Source organism: Netta rufina (genome assembly GCF_964035555.1).
Source record: "Netta rufina genome assembly, chromosome: 3".
Taxonomy (NCBI): domain Eukaryota; kingdom Metazoa; phylum Chordata; class Aves; order Anseriformes; family Anatidae; genus Netta; species Netta rufina.
In genome coordinates this window covers 2759870-2780568 of record NC_140125.1, presented here as the reverse complement: position 1 = coordinate 2780568, position 20699 = coordinate 2759870, and the positions used below count along the sequence as shown (strand labels likewise).

General features: G+C 42.7%; 1 protein-coding gene across 4 annotated transcripts in view; it reads left to right on the top strand.

The window, feature by feature from the left end:
* The first annotated feature begins 3617 nt into the window (after nucleotides 1–3617).
* The window catches only part of RALGAPA2 (Ral GTPase activating protein catalytic subunit alpha 2), a 142250-nt gene continuing 125168 nt past the window's right edge, over nucleotides 3618–20699 (top strand). For 3 of the 4 annotated variants that reach the window (XM_084285125.1, XM_084285124.1, XM_084285126.1), the window contains exons 1-3: nucleotides 3618–3862; nucleotides 14060–14170; nucleotides 16549–16598. In XM_084285125.1, coding sequence (XP_084141251.1) covers nucleotides 3757–3862; nucleotides 14060–14170; nucleotides 16549–16598 — 267 coding nt within the window. In that variant the 5' untranslated portion in view covers nucleotides 3618–3756. Of the gene's footprint in view, nucleotides 3863–14059; nucleotides 14171–16548; nucleotides 16599–20699 lie in introns of those variants that run through there. The other variant, XM_084285127.1, reaches the window with a different exon arrangement.

The window sequence follows — 20699 nt, the reverse complement described above, 5'->3', positions numbered from 1 at the left end:
GCTGTGCCAGTTCGTCAAGTCTGGTGAAGCCCAAGCGGCTGCGCTTCATGTTTCAGTGCAGGCAGCAGAAAGCAGCACAGCTTGCTACCATCAGCCCCCTGACCTACTGCAGGCAGGGAACAGCAAACAGCTTCTAGCGAACTGTGACCTACACGGCTTCGCCTGTTGGCAGTGCAGAAACGCCGCTGCCTCCTGCTCCTCCTGTTCCACTACAATCTGATGGCAAATGAGCCGCGTCATGGCTTTTCATTATTTTGACCACAGTTCTGTTCCATACCTGTTGTTGTATGTAAGGATAAGTCCCTGCTCTTTGACCATCAGAATGTGATTTGTGTGATCCTTCTGACATGAAATTTAAAAAAATATGCATGCCCTTGAGATCGTGGTTTGCAGGCCCATAGTTCATCTTTAGTCCTCAGTGCTTTTACCCGTTAAAATCAAAGCCCCTGGTGAACATAGGTTATCTGGGGTTTGTAAGACTAGCCACCAGCCATGCTCAGCAGATCGTGTCCATTTGGCAGAGGCCATATCTGTCCAGGCAGAGCACGCTTCCCCTGCCCTACCACCTTCCTGCTCCCAGGCCAGCTGGCACTGCACATTCCTGAGCCCTGTTCAAGGCGAAACAAGCCATTTTCTGCCTTCCCCACCCACAGGAGCATCTGAATGCCAACAGCGGAAGGGCATCCTGAGGGAGGCAGCTCCCTGGGAAATCCGGAGCCCTTGGGCGGGAGCCTGGGGAAGCTGAAAGCAAGTGTTAGAGCCCTGGGATCAGATGTACCGGGATCCTGGAAGCCACACTGCCACCTCCACCCACAGCACCAGACAGAAAGGGGGCCAGGGCTGCACAGCTCACGGTACACACAGCCCTGATGTTACTTTCCAGGTCTTGTTTTTGCTACAACCTTCCATAGGGATATAACTCATTGCAGCCAACATGCATGTTACCTGCATGTGCACGCAGCTAAAAAGATTTGAGGAGCTAAACAAGAGAGATTTACCTCAGTGAGTGGTGAACCCACTCCCACCGCCTCTGTGCTTATGTCTGAAGTTCAGCTCACTAAGCACATCACATTGTGCTGTGACCATTTAAATGTAATTCTGTGGTAAGTGTTTACTGCTTTGCCTCTTTGTTTGCTTCCTTCCTTACATGACTGCTTTATACAGATTTTACTTCAGATCCTGAAAGCTGAATGATCAAATCTTTTTTGGGAAATTAATTTACATTAAGCATCAGCTTCTGGAAATGCATCATTGGACTTTCTGGGAAATTACTGTTGTCTCATTGTTAGAAAACACAAGTCATAGGATTTCACAGTGGTTCCCCTACACAAGCTGAAATCATTGCTGCAAGTTTATTGTGATTTCTATTTCCCATTATGCTACATTGTCATAAACAAATCATTTGAGAAGTTGTATTTCACGATAGGTAAAAAGTCAGTTGCATATAAACTTGAGTTCCTAAAAGTATGTATTAATTTAGTTGTATTTGCTTACCTAAAACTCAGGAGAAATTGTTTAACATACTTTCATCTCCATGTTATACCGACTGCTTGTTCTTAATAAAAGACAAAGGAATTTTAGTTCATGAAGATTAGCCAACATGTGGCAATGCAATTACAAGCAGCAAAAACATTGCACTCATTATATTTTGAATGGGACATGACATGCGGAAGGAAATGTGAGTTAGACCATCCAAGGTTTATTATTCAGTTTTGTATTGTGATGACTTAGCAAATGCAAAGATGGATTACAAAATAAATGGGAAAAAAATCTTGTTAACTTCCAATTGTAAAACATGTTATTAGCTTGTATATTTCCAAATAATATTCACTCCAAAAACTAGGAGAAGAAACTTCTGAGGAGCAAAGCCTCTTATCACATGCCATATGGAAGTGTCTTAATTTCTGGAAGCTTTAAAGTTTTTTTCATGAGAATACAGTGAATAGTGTCAATGTTTGCCCCTGTACCAACCGGCTTATTTTTTTTATTTCAGAAGAACCCCTAGTGGTAGAGAGAACAGATCTGCCTCATTCAAACAATAAGCATGTTAACATTTTACCTGTAACAGAAGCCAGTTTGAATTTGGTGCACATGTATTGCACGGGGCTTTTCAACACTGCTGGACACCAAAAGGTGGACTCCAAACCTCCACTGGTTGCTGTCAGCTGGATATCTCAATGTCTCTAGTCACCAGAACCAGCCTCTAACCTCCAAATACAAATTTCATGCCCACAATGAATTTACCTCCTACACACAACATTAGAAGCACATTTTCATCTCTTCAGTTCACTGATGAACAAGGACTGGGTTCAAATAACATTAATTCTGTGATTAAAGCACGCAATTAAAAACAAAAACAAACAAAAAACCCCACTCTAATTATGCAAATGTTAAACTGTGCTGAATTACTGAGTTCTTCACATGACCACATTTTCCAGCTTCTAAGAGGGAGAGAAAGAGCGTTGTCCTGGAGCACTGCAATTCAAGTCATGAAATCTATATTCAGTGGAGCTTCTCAACAGAGGAATTCCTGGCAAACTTTAAATCAGCGAATGCATGAAGCTCTGCAGTTACGTGCTAGGCACCAAAATGCTTACTTAGTTATCACAAATGTTATAAGACATTAGAGCAGCCAAATAATCACAGTAGCTTTATCTCCAAAAGCATTTTGTTTTGTTTTGTTTTGTTTTTTAACAAAGAGGGAAAAGACAAAAACGTGGAAAGATCAGAAATTGCCAGAAAAGACAAACTGAAAGCTCTTGTTGTTATAAGTCAATTAAAGTAAAAAGGAAGAAATAAAAAAAAAAAAAAAAAGTGAGAAGGAAAAAAGAAAAAAAAGCAAGCCGATATTTTAGCTCTATGCTTCTTTAGCCAACTGCACGTATTGATTTGTGGCAGTGAAAAGGAAAAGCTGTAATAACCTCACTCAGTCTTCTCAGGAAGCTGCAGATACTCAACTTGCAACACATGACAAATAATTTTAGATTTTTTTTTGAGATTTACAACTTTTCTAGAATGAGACATTGTGTAACAAACTGTGTATGGGAAGAACATGCACCATGAATTACTGTAAACTTTAAGTTGGTTCCAAACAATATACTCCCAGACAATAACACATTCTCTTTTTCTGATGGCAAGATCATGCTTTTAAAGTGTGTGTGTATGGTTTTTTTTTTTTGTCACAAAAATGATTTTGCTTTGTTAAAAGTTTTGTTAGAAAAATGCCGAGCGCCAGCCAGCACCGTCCCTCTTCCCAATGCCCAAGGCAGTGAATTCTTCAAGAGGGCAGTCGGGCGAGTTTATTTTTTGCTAAACGTGGCAGGTAAGATTTCTGTGCCTTAGTCACAGCACTCTCTTAGGACGTGCCCCTTTCCTTGCATTTACTAAAGATGACTTTTCTACCCAGGCTTTTACTGAAGGACTCTGAGGGGTTTCGCCCGAGCCCCTCCGGGTCTGCTTCTGAGGAAAAACGAAGAGTTTTTGGCGCACAGCCGCGACGGGGGCGTAACCCAGGGGAGCAGCAGCGCCCCACCTCCGAACAGCGAACATGACGTCACGATGACGCCACGCCACGGCCCTCCCAGCGCCCGTCCTGCCCCGCGGAGCCATCCCGTGAGCGGAGGGCGGCGGCGGCGCTGTGCGGAGTCATCCCGTGCCGTGCCGAGCCGTGCCGAGCCGTGCGGCCCTCGCCGGCCTCCCGCGCGGCGCCCGCTTGCCCCCGGCTGCTGTCGGGGGTGGCGGTCCCGGCCCCCCGCCATGTTCTCCAGGAAGGGCCATGCCGACGCCAGGAAGTGCACGCAGAAGGCGCTGGACCCCAAGCGGGACGTGCTGACCCGCCTCAAGCACCTCCGGGCGCTGCTGGGTGAGAGCCGCGGCACCGCCCGGCACGGCACGGCACGGCACGGAGCTCGGGGTGGGGTGGGGTTTGTGGGGGGTGTGCGGGGGGTGCTGGTGCTTGCGGCAGCCCTTTTCCTTGGGAAGAGAAAAGGAAGAGAGGAAAAGGGAGCGCTCCCCAGCCCCACGCCGGCAGGACGCCTTGCAGGATGTCTCAGCAAATCCAGCAGTTGTGTTGTGCCAGCAAGTGGTTTCCTTTTTTACCCCTAGGTGTTACGTCTCGTCCTTTCTGAAAGGACGGAGAAGAGCTGCCCGCACGGCAGGGACTGGAGCCCTTTCTGAAGACATGCCGCTGTGCCGCAGCTCTCCTTCGAGCTCCCCTGTGGTTTCGGGGAGCTCTGCTGGCCACAGCTCCTGCAAGGCGGCAGTGCCTGTCCTCTCGGAGCTACAGGAGCCGTTAGGAGGTCAGCAGTGCCATTTACTGCCCATGGTTTTGCAAACTGGCTCCTGTCGCTCGGCGTGAAAATATTTGTAGTGCAGTGTTGTTTGGGCACACGATAGCAAACAGCCCCCCAGAGGCATTTTCAGAAGACCCATATGTACAAGCTGCTCCTTTTAGCAATGCTGCTTTGTCCTTTTATTCTAACCTTAAAGGCTTCGTGTCATTGTGTTTTGAGATACACTTCCACTGTCTGTGACGATGTTGAACCTCTTTCTCTAGTGTCCCTGTAGAGCCGAAATCTTAACCCTGGTCTTTTTATTCTGAACATTTAAACTTCTCAGTGAATTTTAGCTATGTTCTATGGTTTGTGGGGTTTTGGGTGGCCTCGTGTTCTGCTAGTCAGCAAACTGCGACAGGAAGAGGCTCTTTTAAGAGTTCCTGGGCACTGTTCCGGTTCAGGAGAATCGGTAATAGTGTTAACACTTGTTATTTTGGATTATTTTTTAAAGAAATGAGGAAGAAAAAGTGATGCATGAGGCTTGTACTTCTTGTGTACTCTACTTATTTTGTTGGTGTGCTGGCCCATTTCAGTCGAGATTGACAGCTGTGTAAGAGTCTCATAGAGGTGGAATTTTCTGTGAGACATAAGGCACTGACTGAGGAGATAGAGGGCCCAAGGTTAGCAGCTCCTCAAGAAAGTAGGAGTTGGTCACCATGTCTTCCCTGGGGAAGCCTCTCTCCTTTTGGTCAGTATCTACCTCATTCTCAGCCCCTCCATGTGCTTGTTCCCAGTGCTCTGCAGGATGCGAGGACCAGCAGTAGGTCGAGGCTTTGCAGAATGGAGGTGCAGTGCTCCAGTGCTCCTCTGCCTGGTCCTGCGCCAGGCTGCATGGGAAAACCTGGCGGTGGTCCAGAGCATGGGACATCAGTGGTGTTGAGATTAAAAGCCTCTTCCTGTGGCGTTTCCCTGACAGGAGAGAATACATAAAGGGTGTTCTCAGTGCAATGCAGTGGAGTGAGGAGCTTTTGTGGTGAATGTGACCCCGGGTGAGAAGAGTAGCGACAAGTCTCCCTCAGGACTGTACCTTTGAGAAAGTCGTGCTCATGAGAGTGCAGATACAAAGGAGTAAAAAAGTCTTGATAGTTTAGCTGGTCACAGGCATTTAAGTGATTTTTACTGTTGTTGTTTCTTACAGGTTTAATCAAACTTCTCTCTGACTTAAACATTTCCCTGCGATCTACGCCTTTAACTAGCTTGTCTGAAGAGTTTTTTCTGGGTAATTAATCAGTGGAGAAAGTACTGGACAAATCAGTAAGGGGTCTCATCAGGCTCTAAAAGTGGCCCTGTTTTGCAGGTCTTTTGAGCAACAAGGTGTTCAGGTTTGCTATGCCTGGTCCGTAGTTGTTCAAGCTCCATCGTTTGGGCAGAGAAGTTCGGTTGCTGTGTGGGGCACTAGGAGACAGGTGACTGGTACTGCGGTCCCTCTGTGCTGGGGGCGGTCGTGCTTCTTGTGGGTGGCGCTCAGCCTTTGCTCTGGAGCTAGCCACAGGTGAAGAGGACGTGGCTGTTCCTGTTATGACTTCCTCCTGTTCCTTCAGTGCATGTAGAAAATCTTCACAGTAAGAGGTCTGGTGGTCGTTTTTCTGTTTATCCCTACTGGGGACCAAGCTTGTACCTTTCTTTTATTGGAGGTGTATAAAATGTTCTGCTTGCTTGTGTTTTTTAATCATAGTATATATTTACCTGCCTAAGGAGAGGAGGTTGAAAAGACAGAAGAAGATTGCACCTGCATTACCCCCATGTGTTTCAACTATATATTTACCTTATTGATCGTGTGCTTTACAAACAATATTAAAATTTCAAGCTTCATTTTAAATAATCTGGGGATTTTTTGTTTCCAATATGAGGTTTTAGAACACTTTGTGAAGACATCCTGCAGAAAGATGTTCTAAAAGACTGTAGTCAGGGCTTGCAGGCCATACGCTTCTCCCTTCTCTTCCACACTCACTAAAATAAGCAGACCTAAAGAAATCGGAAATATGGCAACTTTATATTCATGTTCCCCTTTCAGCCCTGTGGAAGGACATGACCAGAACCAGGACACAATTATTAGAGAGGAGTGCTTTAAGGTGCAGTGCTGGCATTGCTGTGGCTCCTGGGTACGCCCGTATACCAGGGTGCTCATTTTTGTGAGCCAGGGAGGTGCAGAGGAGGTTGCCAGGCTCCTGTGATGGATCTGAGGAGTGGAACAAATAGGGAAATGTGCCTATTAGCATGACAAAATTAATTTGTGTCCCAAAGCAGGTGGTGTATGAGGTAGTGTTGTCTGGCAGTTTTCAGTAATGATACTGATTACCCGGTTGGCTAGAGAAAGAAAGTGTCACTTCTGAATAAACATCTTTTCTCCAAGTGTCTGTTACATTTGGATACAGCAACCCAGTTTGTTGATGGAACTTATTAAATGTTGGTTTTGAGTGATAATGGCTATCGGTGCTGGAGGGCTGGGTGGCATGCTGGTGGTGTGTTTGCTGAAGGGCCATGGTGTGACTGCTGGCTGTCTTCTAGCGGGTGTGTTTTATTGCAGGGATGGTGTCAAAGCAGTCTCCGGTTACGTTACCGAGACGTCTTTTGAAAACTTCAGTAAACACACTGGATAGTATGGGGGTGCCTTTTTAAATATAATTTCTTCATAGGAATGATTGCAAGTATGGCTTTTATGGTATTATTCAAACACAGAAAATGAAGCAGAGCATGGTAAGAACCTCTCCTAAGGATTTAGGAATTAAGGAAACAAAGCTTTTGATATAAAGACTCAAAAATAGTTGGATACTTCCCTACCTGGTTGCTTCAGGTCTCTTAGCTGTCATCTGTGTAAGTCTGTCTAATGCCCAAAAACTGGAAAAAGATTCACTTTAAGTCTTCATTGCTTATAACATCTCTCGAGCCTCTGGAGCTCTTCAGGAGGCTTCATCTTTGAGGTGTTTTCCTCTGTTTGATGGGTTGTTACTCACTGGGACAGTTGTCTACCTACATGATGATACAGAATACTGACCAGAATTATGACATTACTATTTTAAAGTGGATGTTCACTTCTGTAAGGAAAAGGACCAAAATTTCCTCCATTTTTTTTATTTCTATAAAGATGTTCTAACTTTCAGAACTTATGTGATGTCAGCAGTAACTTCTTTTCCAAACCCAGTGTGTGGAAGCATTGATAGCATGGCCTTTTCTAAGGATAGGATTGAAAAATCGTTTTTTTATAACTGGTAGTAGTGATGTGTAGGCTTGATACTTTCCACATGTAAATTAAGCCCACTGTACTATTTACTGGAGCATTTTGCGTGGGGCTTTTTAAACATAAATGTATCCTTGCTCTTCAAGGCTTTGTTTCCATGGCTGTTCTTGGGGAAAACTTTTTTTTTTTTTTTTTTTTTTAAACTGAAATGCTGCTCTCCATGTTTTTGCCTCGGGTGGAATTGCACTGTTTAGTTTAACAGCTTTGTATGGTTTAGTGCCAGTCCCTTGAATTTTTCTTGTGCTTTCAAGAATGGATCTGCCATGACACAACACCTCTTGTGAATAATGGTGCTGTGAAGAAACAACTGCTGTTTGCTGTGGTGCTCCCCATTAATCTAGACAATGTCATTATTTGCTTATGCATAACAATGGGTGAGGTACCACACAATGCTCTATGATTTTATTTCAGGTGATGTTCCTTTCCTTGGTGGTGGTGGTGGTGTTCTTATTCATTTCAGAGTGTGATTTGCCTTAGGACTTCAGTGCATGCTTGGGTCTTAAAACTTCTTGATTGCTTAAGGCTGGAAATTATAAAGTCAGTCTGTGGGTAGGCTTCACGAATGATCTGTGGTGATTTCGGTTGGCTGCCACCTTCACGTTACGCTTAGAAATAGGTGAAAATGGAAACTTATCATTGCTGCTATTGGATGTGCTGCAAGCTGCTGGAAAGATGGTGACAATATGACTGAATTAGGTGGCTGGGCTTTTATTTTCTTGTTCTGAGTGGTGCTAAGGATGACAACCTTGTGCTGGAAGGTGTGGTGGAGGCAAACCGTGAGTGAGCCTCGGGTAACCGAGCCTGGCTCCTGCATGGAGCACTGGCTGCCTGCTGCGCTTCCTTCCCATGCTGCTGCATCTGGCCTCCCGTGTCAGGTCTGGTGTGGGCTCCCTCATTTCACCTCAGCTCATCCCAGTGGTGGTGGGACTGCTTGAAGCAATTGTGATCACGGTTGCCTGGGAGATTATTTGGCTTTTTTTCAAACAGCTTTGCAGATCCATGAGTCCAAAACTTGGACATTTGCTGGGGTGGATTGTTAGACTGTACACTTATTCCTGTTTGGTTTTGAGTATGCTGCCTGAGTGAATTGTGTGCCAGAGAGCGGAATGCAGGCTGGTGGCTGAACTAACAGTGTGCGCCTTGGGGCCTGTGCTGCAGCACCTGGCTCCTGGGTGCGCATGGACCAGCTGGCTGCACTCAGAGATATGGCTCTTGGCAGGCTCCTCAGCCAGCAGGGCCGCAACCGCGTCCTGCGCTTGGTGCACCGGGTGCTGATTGTGCTGGGCTCGTCCTCCTTCTTCCTTTGTCTACTGCTCCCTGTGGAGCAGTAGACAAATGCATGGTGCTTCCTGCTGGAAGTTCCTGGAGTAGAGTAATACGGAACTTGCTAGGTTGCCAAGCACAGTCCTTAATATATTTTTGTCAAAAAAATGCAAATTGAGAAGAAATCATGTTTTTTGTTATATCTCTTCACCAAAAATGAGTCAATAAGGAATGGAATTTTTTTTTTTAGTTCTCAGATTTTGTTCTACACAGTTCTGTACAGCTCAAATTATGTACACTTGCTGGAGATGTTATTTTAGGCACATTCAAAAGTGAATGGTTGTAAACTTCCTGTGTTTAGAAAAGCCATTGTTCTTTGGATTGCCTGTGAAATTTGAGGTGTTAATTCAAATTAGAAGATTTCTAAAATAATTTAATTCATTTTTAGTAATTTTAAGTTTCCCTGCCAAAGGTATATTTCTTTGGGGGGGTTGGTGGGAGGGGGGAGGAAAATTATCTTCTGGGCTTCTACTTAGCATTTAAAGTTCTAAGTTGAAAGAACTGTGCGATTTTTGAGATGGTAAGTAAAAAATGTATGTAGTTTCAGGGGTGGGGCTAGTCATAAAAGTTTATCATTAACCAGAGCATGACTGCAAATTCATCTTTTCATCTGCTTTACTTTTTTAAGTACGTAAGACAAAGGAAATCCCTCAAGTTTGTGTGAACTATGTATAAATAACATGAAACCAGCTGACTCTGGATGTACATGGAATTAAGGGAGGATTTCAGCTGCTTAAATGAATACAATAACATTTTGTTGTTAATAGATAAAAGGAAAACTGATGCGCTAATGACATGATTATTGTCCCCTCTTATTTTTTTATACCACAAAGAGTAATAAGAACTTGTAATAAACACAAATTCTTATTAAATGGCACTAGAGTAATTTGAGTCCCTAAATTTTAAGCTTAAGTAGTAAGGCAAGTAAGGGTCACTTGCCATCACCCTGAGAGCCAACTTGGTCATATTCTATATAGAAGTTTCATGTGTGCCCTCACGAATATCTTGTTGTTCCCTCTGCATTGCTGCAAGAGCTGTGATGTGTTGAAGTACTGGCTAATGACAACTGCCCTTGTTTGGGGAATGGAGGTAGGTGATATGTGCTTTTGGAAAGGCACCAGCGCTCTGATGGCTGATGTTTGTCCGCTTGCCTTAGATTTTAGTGCTCAGAGTTCTGAATTCACAAGGTGGTTGCTTTTCAGCAGAAGTTACGTGAGAGTTACTTATCAGTCCACATAAATAGAAAAATATAAATAGAAAAATAGAACCTAACACCTTCAATTCAATTTAATTCAGTTTAATTTTCCTCGAATGTTTACAAGTACTTCTTCAGTCAATTTGATTTGCCAAAAGTTGGTATTTTACCTTAGTATCTTTAGTGATAAATAAGGAAACTTTCTCTAATTTTTTTTTTTGAAAATCTGAAGAATGAGCCTTATCTGCTGCAAATCAAACAGATCTGTAGTAGTGATCCAAGTTACTGTCTTAGGCTTTCTGACGACTTGTGTTAAATCATCTTGAGAAGGAGTCTTTCTCGACATATTTTCTGTTCGTCTGTGACAATCATTTTTGGTGAAATTAGCAGAAGTGGCTGGTTTGCGTGCAGAGCCAAAGCAGGAGAGTAAAGGAGCATGTGAGTCCCAGGTACACTGTGCATGGTGCTGCCTGTACAGAGATGCTTTCCTTCTACCCTGGAGAGACCTGGGGAGGGGAGGCATTGATTTTTTTTTTTCTTTTACAGTTAGGTTGGCAGTGGTATTGGAATGTCAACTTACGTGTAGGATTGCAAGGGGGTGTTGCTTTTGGAGTGAGTATCTTGTTCTAGAGTAGTAAGTGGGGGTATTATTGGCCTTTTGACATTTATGGTTCAAACTTCATAACCTTAAGTTTTGGAATTTAAGGTTATAGTTCTATATCCCTTTATGAGATAGTTCAGTAGGAAAAGGATGCAGATATAAGAATGCATGCTTATGTCAGAATAGCAGATGAGTCATCTCCAAAATGCCATATTTATAGAATAGAGGAATTCACGTTGTTTTGTTCAGGCAGTTCCTTTCTCCTCCTTTCATAATTTCAAGGAAAAGTTTCCTTTTTGTTTACATTTTAATGACCTCATACTTTCATATGAAATCCTTGTAAATGAATGCCTTGTTTTCTCCTAGAGTCTTATTTAACAGAACACATTCATAGAGGGGAATAATTGCACTTAGTTTGTGAATTCAAGACCAGCAGCTTGTAGGAAAAAGATATCATGGAAAAGAGATTCCATGTGCTAATTGTTTCCATAGTGCAAGCACCAAACAAAGCCTTACTACTGAAAAGGTATTACTTAATTCTTTTTTTTTTTTTTTTTTTGGGGGGGGAACACAAAACCCTAACATTAGCTGTCCAAGGCTAATATCATTCTGTTGTTGATATGTGATATTATTGGTGGCTCTTGCTGTAGTCAGCTTTGTTGTCTTGGTTAATGAATGGCTTTCTTGAGAGGTGAAACTTAAGTAAGAAAAAATGTTGTTAATGATTCTTGCCCTTTATCCTCTTATTTCTGTGTGGAATCATCATCTTTCCTTGACCAAATCAATTACAATAAAGTGGAAACAGACAAAATCAAAATATGTTTAGCAAATACCAAGTTTAGGAAATGTTAGATCACTTTTTTATTTCTTAAAAATAAGTTTATTTGAAATTTCAGCCCTAGGTTAAGGCCTGAAGAAGTGTTGCATGTGTGGGTTTTCAATTTGTTTGAAAAAATAATGAAAGTATGCTATTTTTTTCATTTGATTCACTTGCCAGATAAATTTAATAACTGCATTTCAATTTTGCGTATGGAAATAATTGTTGGCATTTATGTTTTTTCCAAAAGTACCTGCTTGATGATGCAGAAACTATTTGGTCAAATACCTCTGCTGACATCAAAAGGTACTTTGTAGAATACTTTCCTGGAAGTGGTTTGGAAATAGAAGAATGAAAAAAATTGAGGAGTATTCTGGTCTGAGGTTTTAAAGATGGAGAGGTAATGAAAAGCTGTTAACTGTGACAATCTAAAAGATGCAGATCAGGTTTTCAGAAGTATTTATTGGCTGGTGGGATTTCCAGAAGAAGTGAAGGAATGCAATAGGAACAGTTAGTCCTTTAGCCCAGTGATCTGTGACCTTTGCTTCAAACATTAACTGTACATTCAAAATACTTTCCTACACCAATTTTCTTGTCTGATTTGGTTTGTCTAACGTAGGTTTATGTATTTAATAAATAATGATCTGCTTTTTAATTAGAAGTCCAGATTTTATGCCATTTTACATACTGCCTGGGTAGAACTGTGCGGTGGCTGGCTGTACCACCACCTCTCCATGGCTCTGGACCTTGGTCCCTGGGTGCTAGCAGAAAGCAGTTCTGAGCAAGCAGAGGAGCGGCAAAAGTCCAGGGTGTGTGCTCAGGGTGCTGCCACTACTCATTGATGTCTTATCTGAGCTACGAGTCGTGCACGGTACCCTTCTTCTGTTTGCTGTGTCGCTTGGGGGTACGGGACATGGCGGGACAGGATTAGTTCAGATATGCCCTGCCTGAGTGGTTTGTTAGTTTGAGATCTCCTCCAGTCTCATGCTGAATTGCAAAGAGATCTTCTCCCATGGTATCTTTTTAATTCTCAAAATCTTAAAGAATCATTTTAATTTTGTTTTAATTTAGGAAATTATTTCAATTTATTTCTGGAGGTTTCTAGAGTTGTGTGCTCTTCTAGTAGAATTACGTCCAAATGAATATTAAAATGCATGTTAAATCTGATTTCAGATATTGCAGTGGTGACGAAGGTCTTCAGATATTGACATTCACTGATGCCACAGTAGTGCTTCTCTGTATCAGTTTCTGTTTGTGTATCTGTGACTGCATAGTTTCTGTATCTTGAAAAATGAGACAAGATATTGTTCTGGCCCTTAAATACTGCATCTTTTTTTCAAATTAATAGCATATTTTTTTCCTCTAATGAACTTCCATTTGATCTTACTGGCAACGTTAATTTAAATCTATTCATTTGGACTTATTGGCACTCAGATTTTTAGTTTACTGAAACAATTTGCTGTCTGACGCAAGTTTAACTCTTCAGAGAATCAGGTTACTGAATTAAATTTGTTAATGAAGGTAAAAGGCTCTCTTTCGTTGGGTGGTACCCTAGGATAAACTTTTACAAACAACCTTAACTCAGTTTTCTGTAATTAAACTTAAAAAATTATGCATTTGACTAATTGAAAAATCTGCAATTTTAAGTTTTGTTACTAATGAAATGTGTGAATTTTACCTTTGTTTTTAGTGTAATGTTATTGGCTGATACAGATCATGGTGTTCAGGCAATCACTGTGAATACTTCTTTGGTCTTTTTGGACTGTGTTTTACCCTTCACTTGTTCTCACCCCTTTGCTCTCAACTTCCTTTGCAGAGCTGTCTTGCAAGCTTCCTCTACTCAATGTACGAGGTTGATTTTACCCTTGAGTGAAGAATTTATATATTTATTCTAAATGAGATCTTCTGAATTTGCTATGGAGTCTTAGATCTTTCTAGGGCAGCTACCGAGTAGTGCAATTTGCAAAGTAATTTAAAACTTGTTCATAAATGAGTTACTAGTGTCATCGGCTGACAAATGGGCTAAAAAGTAGTCCTAGGTAATGGTGGCTAAACCACATAGTTCCTTTTTATTTGGGCTCAGCCCTTCTACTCTGTACTTGTATCACAGAGAAGAATTCTCAGTAATGTATACTTCTGATTATTAAGAAGTGTTGAATTCAGTATAATATTTCATGTAATCCCCTGTTTGGAGAAATGGTGAATCCTTTTGATATCAGGTAGCTTTAATATTTGATAGCAAAAAATGTGTCTCATGGATTAAGAATTTGTATGGAAGTGGCATATTGACATATCCCCTTTTTATTTTGTTAACAGAAAACAAATGAACCTAAACCACACTGTAGACTTTAAAAAAAAAAAAAAAATTAAGTAAAAATGTAAACTTCCATATTTTACTTCTAACACTGGAATCACAATTTTGGGAATATCATTATATATTCTATACTAAAATTGTTTTGTATTGTATTTATCTCATCTTCCAATTTGCATGAAGAAAACAGTTTTAAGGTTTCTGATGTTGTGTTAAAACTCCATTTGTTCTCCTCTGCAGATATTGTGGATGGAAGTGATCTGAAGCAGTTATTTGAGAACAATTATTCGCAATTCTTTTTTATCTTCTATGAAAACTTCATAACACTGGAAAATAGCTTGAAACAAAAAGGTAAGTTTTTGAGTTTTGTTGGCACCTTAATTTTTGTGTCAGTAGAGATGAGCATGGAAAAGTGCTGCCTGAAATGTTGTAGGTAATTGAAAAGAGCTCTAAATACGCTTATTGCTTTAAGTGTAATTTCAGCACAAAAATCAGGTACTATGCACTTACATACGTATCTTCTCATCTTGTTTTGAAATACTGAAGGCCCTTACCCTGTAATTAATCATAGAATCGTAGAATATCCTGAGTTGGAAGGGACCCAGAAGGACCATCAAATCCAACTCCTGGTACCGCACAGGTCTACCCCAAATTTTAGACCATGTGACTAAGTGCACAGTCCAATCGCTTCTTAAATTCAGACAGGCTTGGTCCAGTGACTACTTCCCTGGGGAGCCTGTTCCAGTGTGCAACCACCCTCTCGGTGAAGAACCTCTTCCTGATGTCTAGCCTAAACCTCCACTGCCTCAGCTTGATGCCATTCCCTTGGGTCCTATCACTGGTGGCTAAGGAGAATAGATCTGTGCCTGCCCCTCCACTCCCTCTGGTGAGGAAGCTGTAGACCACAATGAGGTCCCCCCTCAGCCTCCTCTTTTCCAGGCTGAACAGACCAAGTGACCTCAGCTGCTCCTCATGCATCTTCCCCTCTAGTCCCTTCACTATCTTTGTTGCCCTCCTCTAGACACTCTCCAATAGTTTTACATCCTTTTTGTACTGTGGTGCCCAGAAGTGCACACAGTACTTGAGGTGAGGCCATGCCAGTGCAGAGTAGAGCAGGACAACCCCTTCTCTTGACCGACTAGCAATGCCGTGCTTGATGCACCCCAGGATACAGTTGGCCCTCCTGGCTGCCAGGGCACACTGCTGGCTCATATTCAGCTTGCTGTCAACCACAACCCCCAGATCGCTCTCTTCAGGGCTGCTCTCCAGCATCTTGTCGCCCAGTCTGTATGTATAGCCAGGGTTGCCCCGTCCCAGGTGCAGGACCTGGCACTTGCTTTTGTTAAACTTCATGTGGTTGGTGATCACCCAGCTCTCCGATCTGTCCAGGTCTCTCTGCAAGGCCTTTCCACCCTCAGCAGAGTCCGCAACTCCTCCAAGTTTGGTGTCGTCAGCAAATTTGCTCAAAACACCTTCTAGTCCTACATCCAAGTCGTTTATAAAAACATTGAAGAGGACTAGCCCTAAAATGGAGCCTTGAGGGACCCCACTAGTGACCATTCGCCAGCCTGATGTGGTCCCTTTTACCACAACCCTTTGAGCCCTGCCCATCAGCCAATTGCTCACCCATCGTATGATGTTTTTGTTTAGCTGTATGCTGGGCATTTTGTCCAGTAGGATCCTATGGGAAACCGTGTCAAAAGTTTTGCTGAAGTCCAAAAAGATCACGTCAGCTGGTTTCCCTTGATCGACTAGACAGGTGATCTTATCATAAAAATGAAATCAAATTTGTTAGACAGGACCTACCCCTTGTGAACTCACGTTGGCTTCAATAGCTTCAAGGATCTTCTCCATAATTTTACCAGGCACTGATGTGAGACTGACAGGCCTGTAATTGCTAGGGTCTTCTTTCTTGCCCTTCTTGAAAATTGGTACAATATTTGTCAGCTTTCAGTCTACTGGAACCCCTCCAGATTCCCAAGATCATTGAAAAATAATTGAGAGAAGTCCTGCGATGACATCAGCCAGCTTTTTAAGCACCCTGAGATGACTCCCATCTGGACCCATGGACTTGTATGGATCCAGGTAGAGCAGCAACTCCTGCACACGTTCAGGATCGGTTGGGAGTTTATCATTCCCACTGTCACGGTCCTCCAGCTCAGGGCACCCAGGGTCCTGAAGCCCATCATTAGTGTTGAAGATGAAGGCAGAGACGGTTAATGCCTTCTTTAGGCATTAACCATCTCTGCTTCGCTTATGTCCTTGTCTGTGAGGTGACCTTCCCCATCAAGTAGCAGACCTATGTTTTCTTTTGTCCTTCTTTTTGTGTTCACATATGTAAAAAAAAAAAAAAAAAAAAAAAAAAACAAACTTCTTATTGTCTCCCACACTCCCGTATTAAGTATATGTCTGTCCACCTGAAAACATCAGAAATTTTCAGAACAAATCTGAATGTTGAGGATAGATAGGGTACCTTGTTAAGAATAGCTGATTGCCTCAAGATGAGTCCAATCACGTTGCTTTGCAGATTTGGGATTCTTGACTATGAATGAGGGATGTCAGGAGGGAGAGAGAGACTGAAATTTAGAAAAATCTTGCTCTTTTTAGATGAAGAAAAATAAACCAAATACAGCATTTTTGACCTCAGTTGAATAACAGCACTGTAGTTTCTACATCTGTCTCACCAGACCATTTACTTACAGCGAACATTATTGTTTTCTCTCTGGCAGGGAATAAATCACAAAGGGAGGAGCTGGACTCCATTCTTCTTCTTTTTGAAGTAAGTTTTCCATACCATGGAAGTAACTTATTTGAAATCTTGTCATGTGCTTGCTTATACATTTACACGGAGGGTTAAAACCAGGTATCAGTCAAAATGACAATAGGCGTCCATGATTATATGAGGTGAAAGGCAGAAAAGAACTGGGGCGTGCATTAAGTTTTCAGGTACAATAATTAAAAAAAAAAAAATCTTATGTAATGGAAATGTGTGGCTTGAAGGAATATCCAGAGTTAAGAGATTTTATTAAAGACAAGCCAACTAATTTAGCTTCAAAAATAGTCTGAAATCTGCCTCTGACTAGTGTCATATGCAGTTAATTACAGCTATTTTATTAATTGGTTCTCAGGTGGAAGACAGGTTGTTTGAACCAAAAGGGGGGAGGGAGGGGCTAGGGGAAGCTTCTTCAAATTTTGAGGTTTTCCACTAAATTTTAATGGAAAAAAAATAAATTTTAAAGATTAACTAAAATCTTATTTTGTATCTGTAAAGCATTTATGTTATAAAAATGTAGGTTCTTAGTCCTTAGAAATCTCATGTGGTGAATTTGTTCTGCACCAGCAGTATGCCTTATTGTAGTTCCCCTTGAAGTGCTTGAATGAGAATACATTCAGGATATGAGCAATACATCAGTTCTAAGTAAATTGTAGGTCATTCAGTTTTGCTCTTCTTTAATTTTTTCAAATTACTGAACACACTTGATATTATGGTAATTCATGATGTATGAAGGAGAGTTTTAATTAACACAGCCAGTCAAAATTTCACAATTTGAAGAGTGAATAAGAATACCTCAGAAGTCAAAAGAAAGTGGGATGCTTGTTGATAAGAAGGTATGGCTGTTAGTTTGAGCAGAATAACAGTTAATGAAATCCTTATACTTCAGGAAAAAATTGAGTTATAGGAGGTGGCATATTTCTCTGTGTAGTTGCCAAGTCTGAAAATAATGTCTGCGATGATGAAATGCAAGTTGCAAATAAAAGTTGCTAGTTGCTAAAATGTAAACCCTATTTTGAAATATGTTAGAAGGAAGTGTTTAATACCTTGTTTTGTGCTTTAGCATTTTTCTTTATTACCGTTGCAACTTGTGTTTCACTGACACTTCTTAGAGTACACTACTTCTGACTTCAGTTCTTAAAGCTGGGTTACTTTTGCAAGTTGTTATTGTCCATTATTGAACAATAAATTCTAGCATCAGTGGGGTTTGATCCAAATTCAGGATTTCCAAGATGGTAAACAGAAAATGTTTGAAGAGTAGTTGTCTCATTACAGGGCTTTCCATGTGAATTTAGTAACCATGTATGTCAATAGCTTGTTTCCAAGAATATAAAAATGTGTGCTTCTGAATGCCATAGGATATATGAAATTGCTTTGTCTGCACAAGGCAGTCTTACCAGACTGGAGCATGCTTTCTCACTGTTGAAAAGTTCATTGATACAGTTTCATGAAGTCATGATTCTTCCATAAAAAAAGATGACACATCAACTGGCTAGACTGAATGCAGGAGTAAGTGAGCAGGAAGATATCAGAAAAAAATAATAAAATAATAATAATAAAAAAATAAAATGGAAGTCTCTTTCAGAAAATGTATTTGATTATACTCAATTCGCAGAAAAAAATCCTTCAAATGACAAGATCTCTGTCATCAGTTTCCTTTCCTTTTGAAGAATGAAGATTTAATGCTAACAAATGTAAACAATTAGGTAAAGGAATCTTGTCATTCATATAACAAAGAAAAATGGGATTTTCATTTGGGGAATAAAATCAGTTGTTGAAGCGAGGAAGTAATGATGTGAACGGAGTTTTTCTTTAAACCTCATGATCCTTTTCGAAATAAGATTTTTTTCCTACATGATACTGTTCTTTAAGTACATCAAACCTGAAAGACATCATTCTTTGAGATTACGTCATGACAGTAGTGTCAAAATGTAAGAAAGTCTTGGAAGAGTCAAGAAAAGAAGAGCAGCAAAAATGGGAGAAGAAATTCAGAGCTCAAGGAGGAGGTGGAGAGGTTGAGGGCCATCAGGGAGTGTGAGCGGGAGATAGACTGGTGGAGCAACTCCCTGCAGAGCATGAAGGAGAGGTACCGGGGTGGGACACCCAAAATGGGGGTGGACCCCCTGCCCTGTCGCCGTCGGACAGAGGGAGGGGACCTGGGAGTTGAGGAGGAATGGAGACAGGTCCCTGCTCGACCTCGCAGACGATGCACCCCCCTGCTGGCCCCACCTTCCCAGCTGCCCTTACACAACGGGTTTGAGGCCCTGGAGCTTGAGAGACCGGTGGGTGAGGATGAGGTAGAAAGCGTACCCAGGAGGATGCCTAGGGCAAGGAAGTCAACTCCATGCCTCAAGACTTCCTCCACCAAGAAAGACAGAAGGGTAATCATTGTAGGCGACTCCCTTCCTAGGGGAACAGAGGGCCCTATTTGTCAGCCTGACCCTACCCGTAGGGAAGTCTGCTGCTTCCCTGGGGCCAGGGTCAGGGATGTTGCCAGAAAGCTTCCCAGCCTGGTTTGCCCCACTCATTACTGTCCTCTTTTGAGAGTCCAGGCTGGCAGTGATAATATTGAAGAGAGAAGCCTGAAGGCTATCAAACGGGACTTTAGGGGATTGGGATGGGGAGTGGATGGAGCAGGAGTGCAGGTGGTGTTTTCATCCATCCCTACAGTGGCAGGGAGGGGTACAGAGAGGACACGGAAAGTGCACCAGACACATCTGTGTTGGCACCAGCCTCTAGCCACACTTTGGATTTTTTGACCACAGGGCGCTTTACTTGACACCCAGCCTGATGGCCGCAGACAGATCTCACCTATCTCTAAGGGGAAAACGGATCCTAGCCCAGGAGCAGGCAGGGCTCATTGAGAGGGCTTTAAACTAGGTAAGAAGGGGGAAGGGGCTGAAATAAGGCTTGTTGGAGGTGTGCCAGAGGGAACAATGGCAAGGCCAGGGGAGAAGGCAATGGCCCAACTGAAGTGCATCTACGCTAACGCACGCAGCATGGGTAACAAACAGGAGGAGCTGGAAGCCGTCGTGCAGCAGGCAGGCTATGACTTGGTTGCCATCATGGAAGCGTGGTGGGACCACTCCCATGACTGGAGTGCTGCAATGTGTGGCTATAGGCTCTTCAGAAGGGACAGACAGCACAGAAAGGGTGGTGGTGTGGCTCTCTACATTATAGAGTGTTTTGATGCTGTAGAACTCGAGGCTGGGAATGCTAAGGTTGAGTCCCTATGGGTTAGGATCAGTGGGAAGGCCAACAAGGCAAGCATCCTGGTGGGGGTCTGTTACAGACTGCTGAACCAGAATGAGGAGACGGATGAGGAGTTCTACAGGCAGCTGGCAGGAGTTGCAAAATCATCAGCGTTTGTTCTCGTGGGGGACTTCGACTTCCCAGACATATCCTGGAAGCACAACACAGCCCAGAGAAAGCAGTCTAGGAGGTTTCTGGAGAGCGTGGAAGATAGCTTCCTGACGCAGCTGCTTAGTGAGCCTACCAGGGGAGGTGCCCCGCTGGACCTTCTCTTCACAAACAGAGAAGGACTGGTGGGAGATGTGGTGGTCGGGAGCTGTCTTGGGCAGAGTGACCACGAAATGGTGGAGTTCTCTACTCTTGGCAAAGTCAGGAGGGGGATCAATAAAACTGCTGCCTTGGACTTTTGGAGGGCTGACTGAGCTGTTCAGGACACTGGTTGGCAGAGTCCATTGGGAGGCAGTTCTGAAGGGCAGAGGAGTCCAGGAAGGCTGGGCACTCTTCAAGGAGGAAATCTGAACTGCTCAGGAGTGCTCTGTCTCCACATGCCCAAAGACGAGCTGGCGTGGAAGAAGACCGGCCTGGCTGAACAGGGAGTTGTGGCTAGAGCTTAGAAGAAAAAAAGAGGGTTTATAATCTTTGGAAAAGAGGATGAGCCACTGAGGAAGACTGTAAGGATGTTGCGAGGCTGGGCAGGGATAAAATTAGAAAGGGTTCTTTACCGAAAGGGTTGTTAGGCATTGGAATGTGCTGCCCAGGGAAGTGGTTGAGTCACCATCCCTGGAGGTATTCAGAAGACGTTTAGATGTAGAGCTTAGTGATATGGTTTCGTGGAGGACTTGTTAGTGTTAGGTC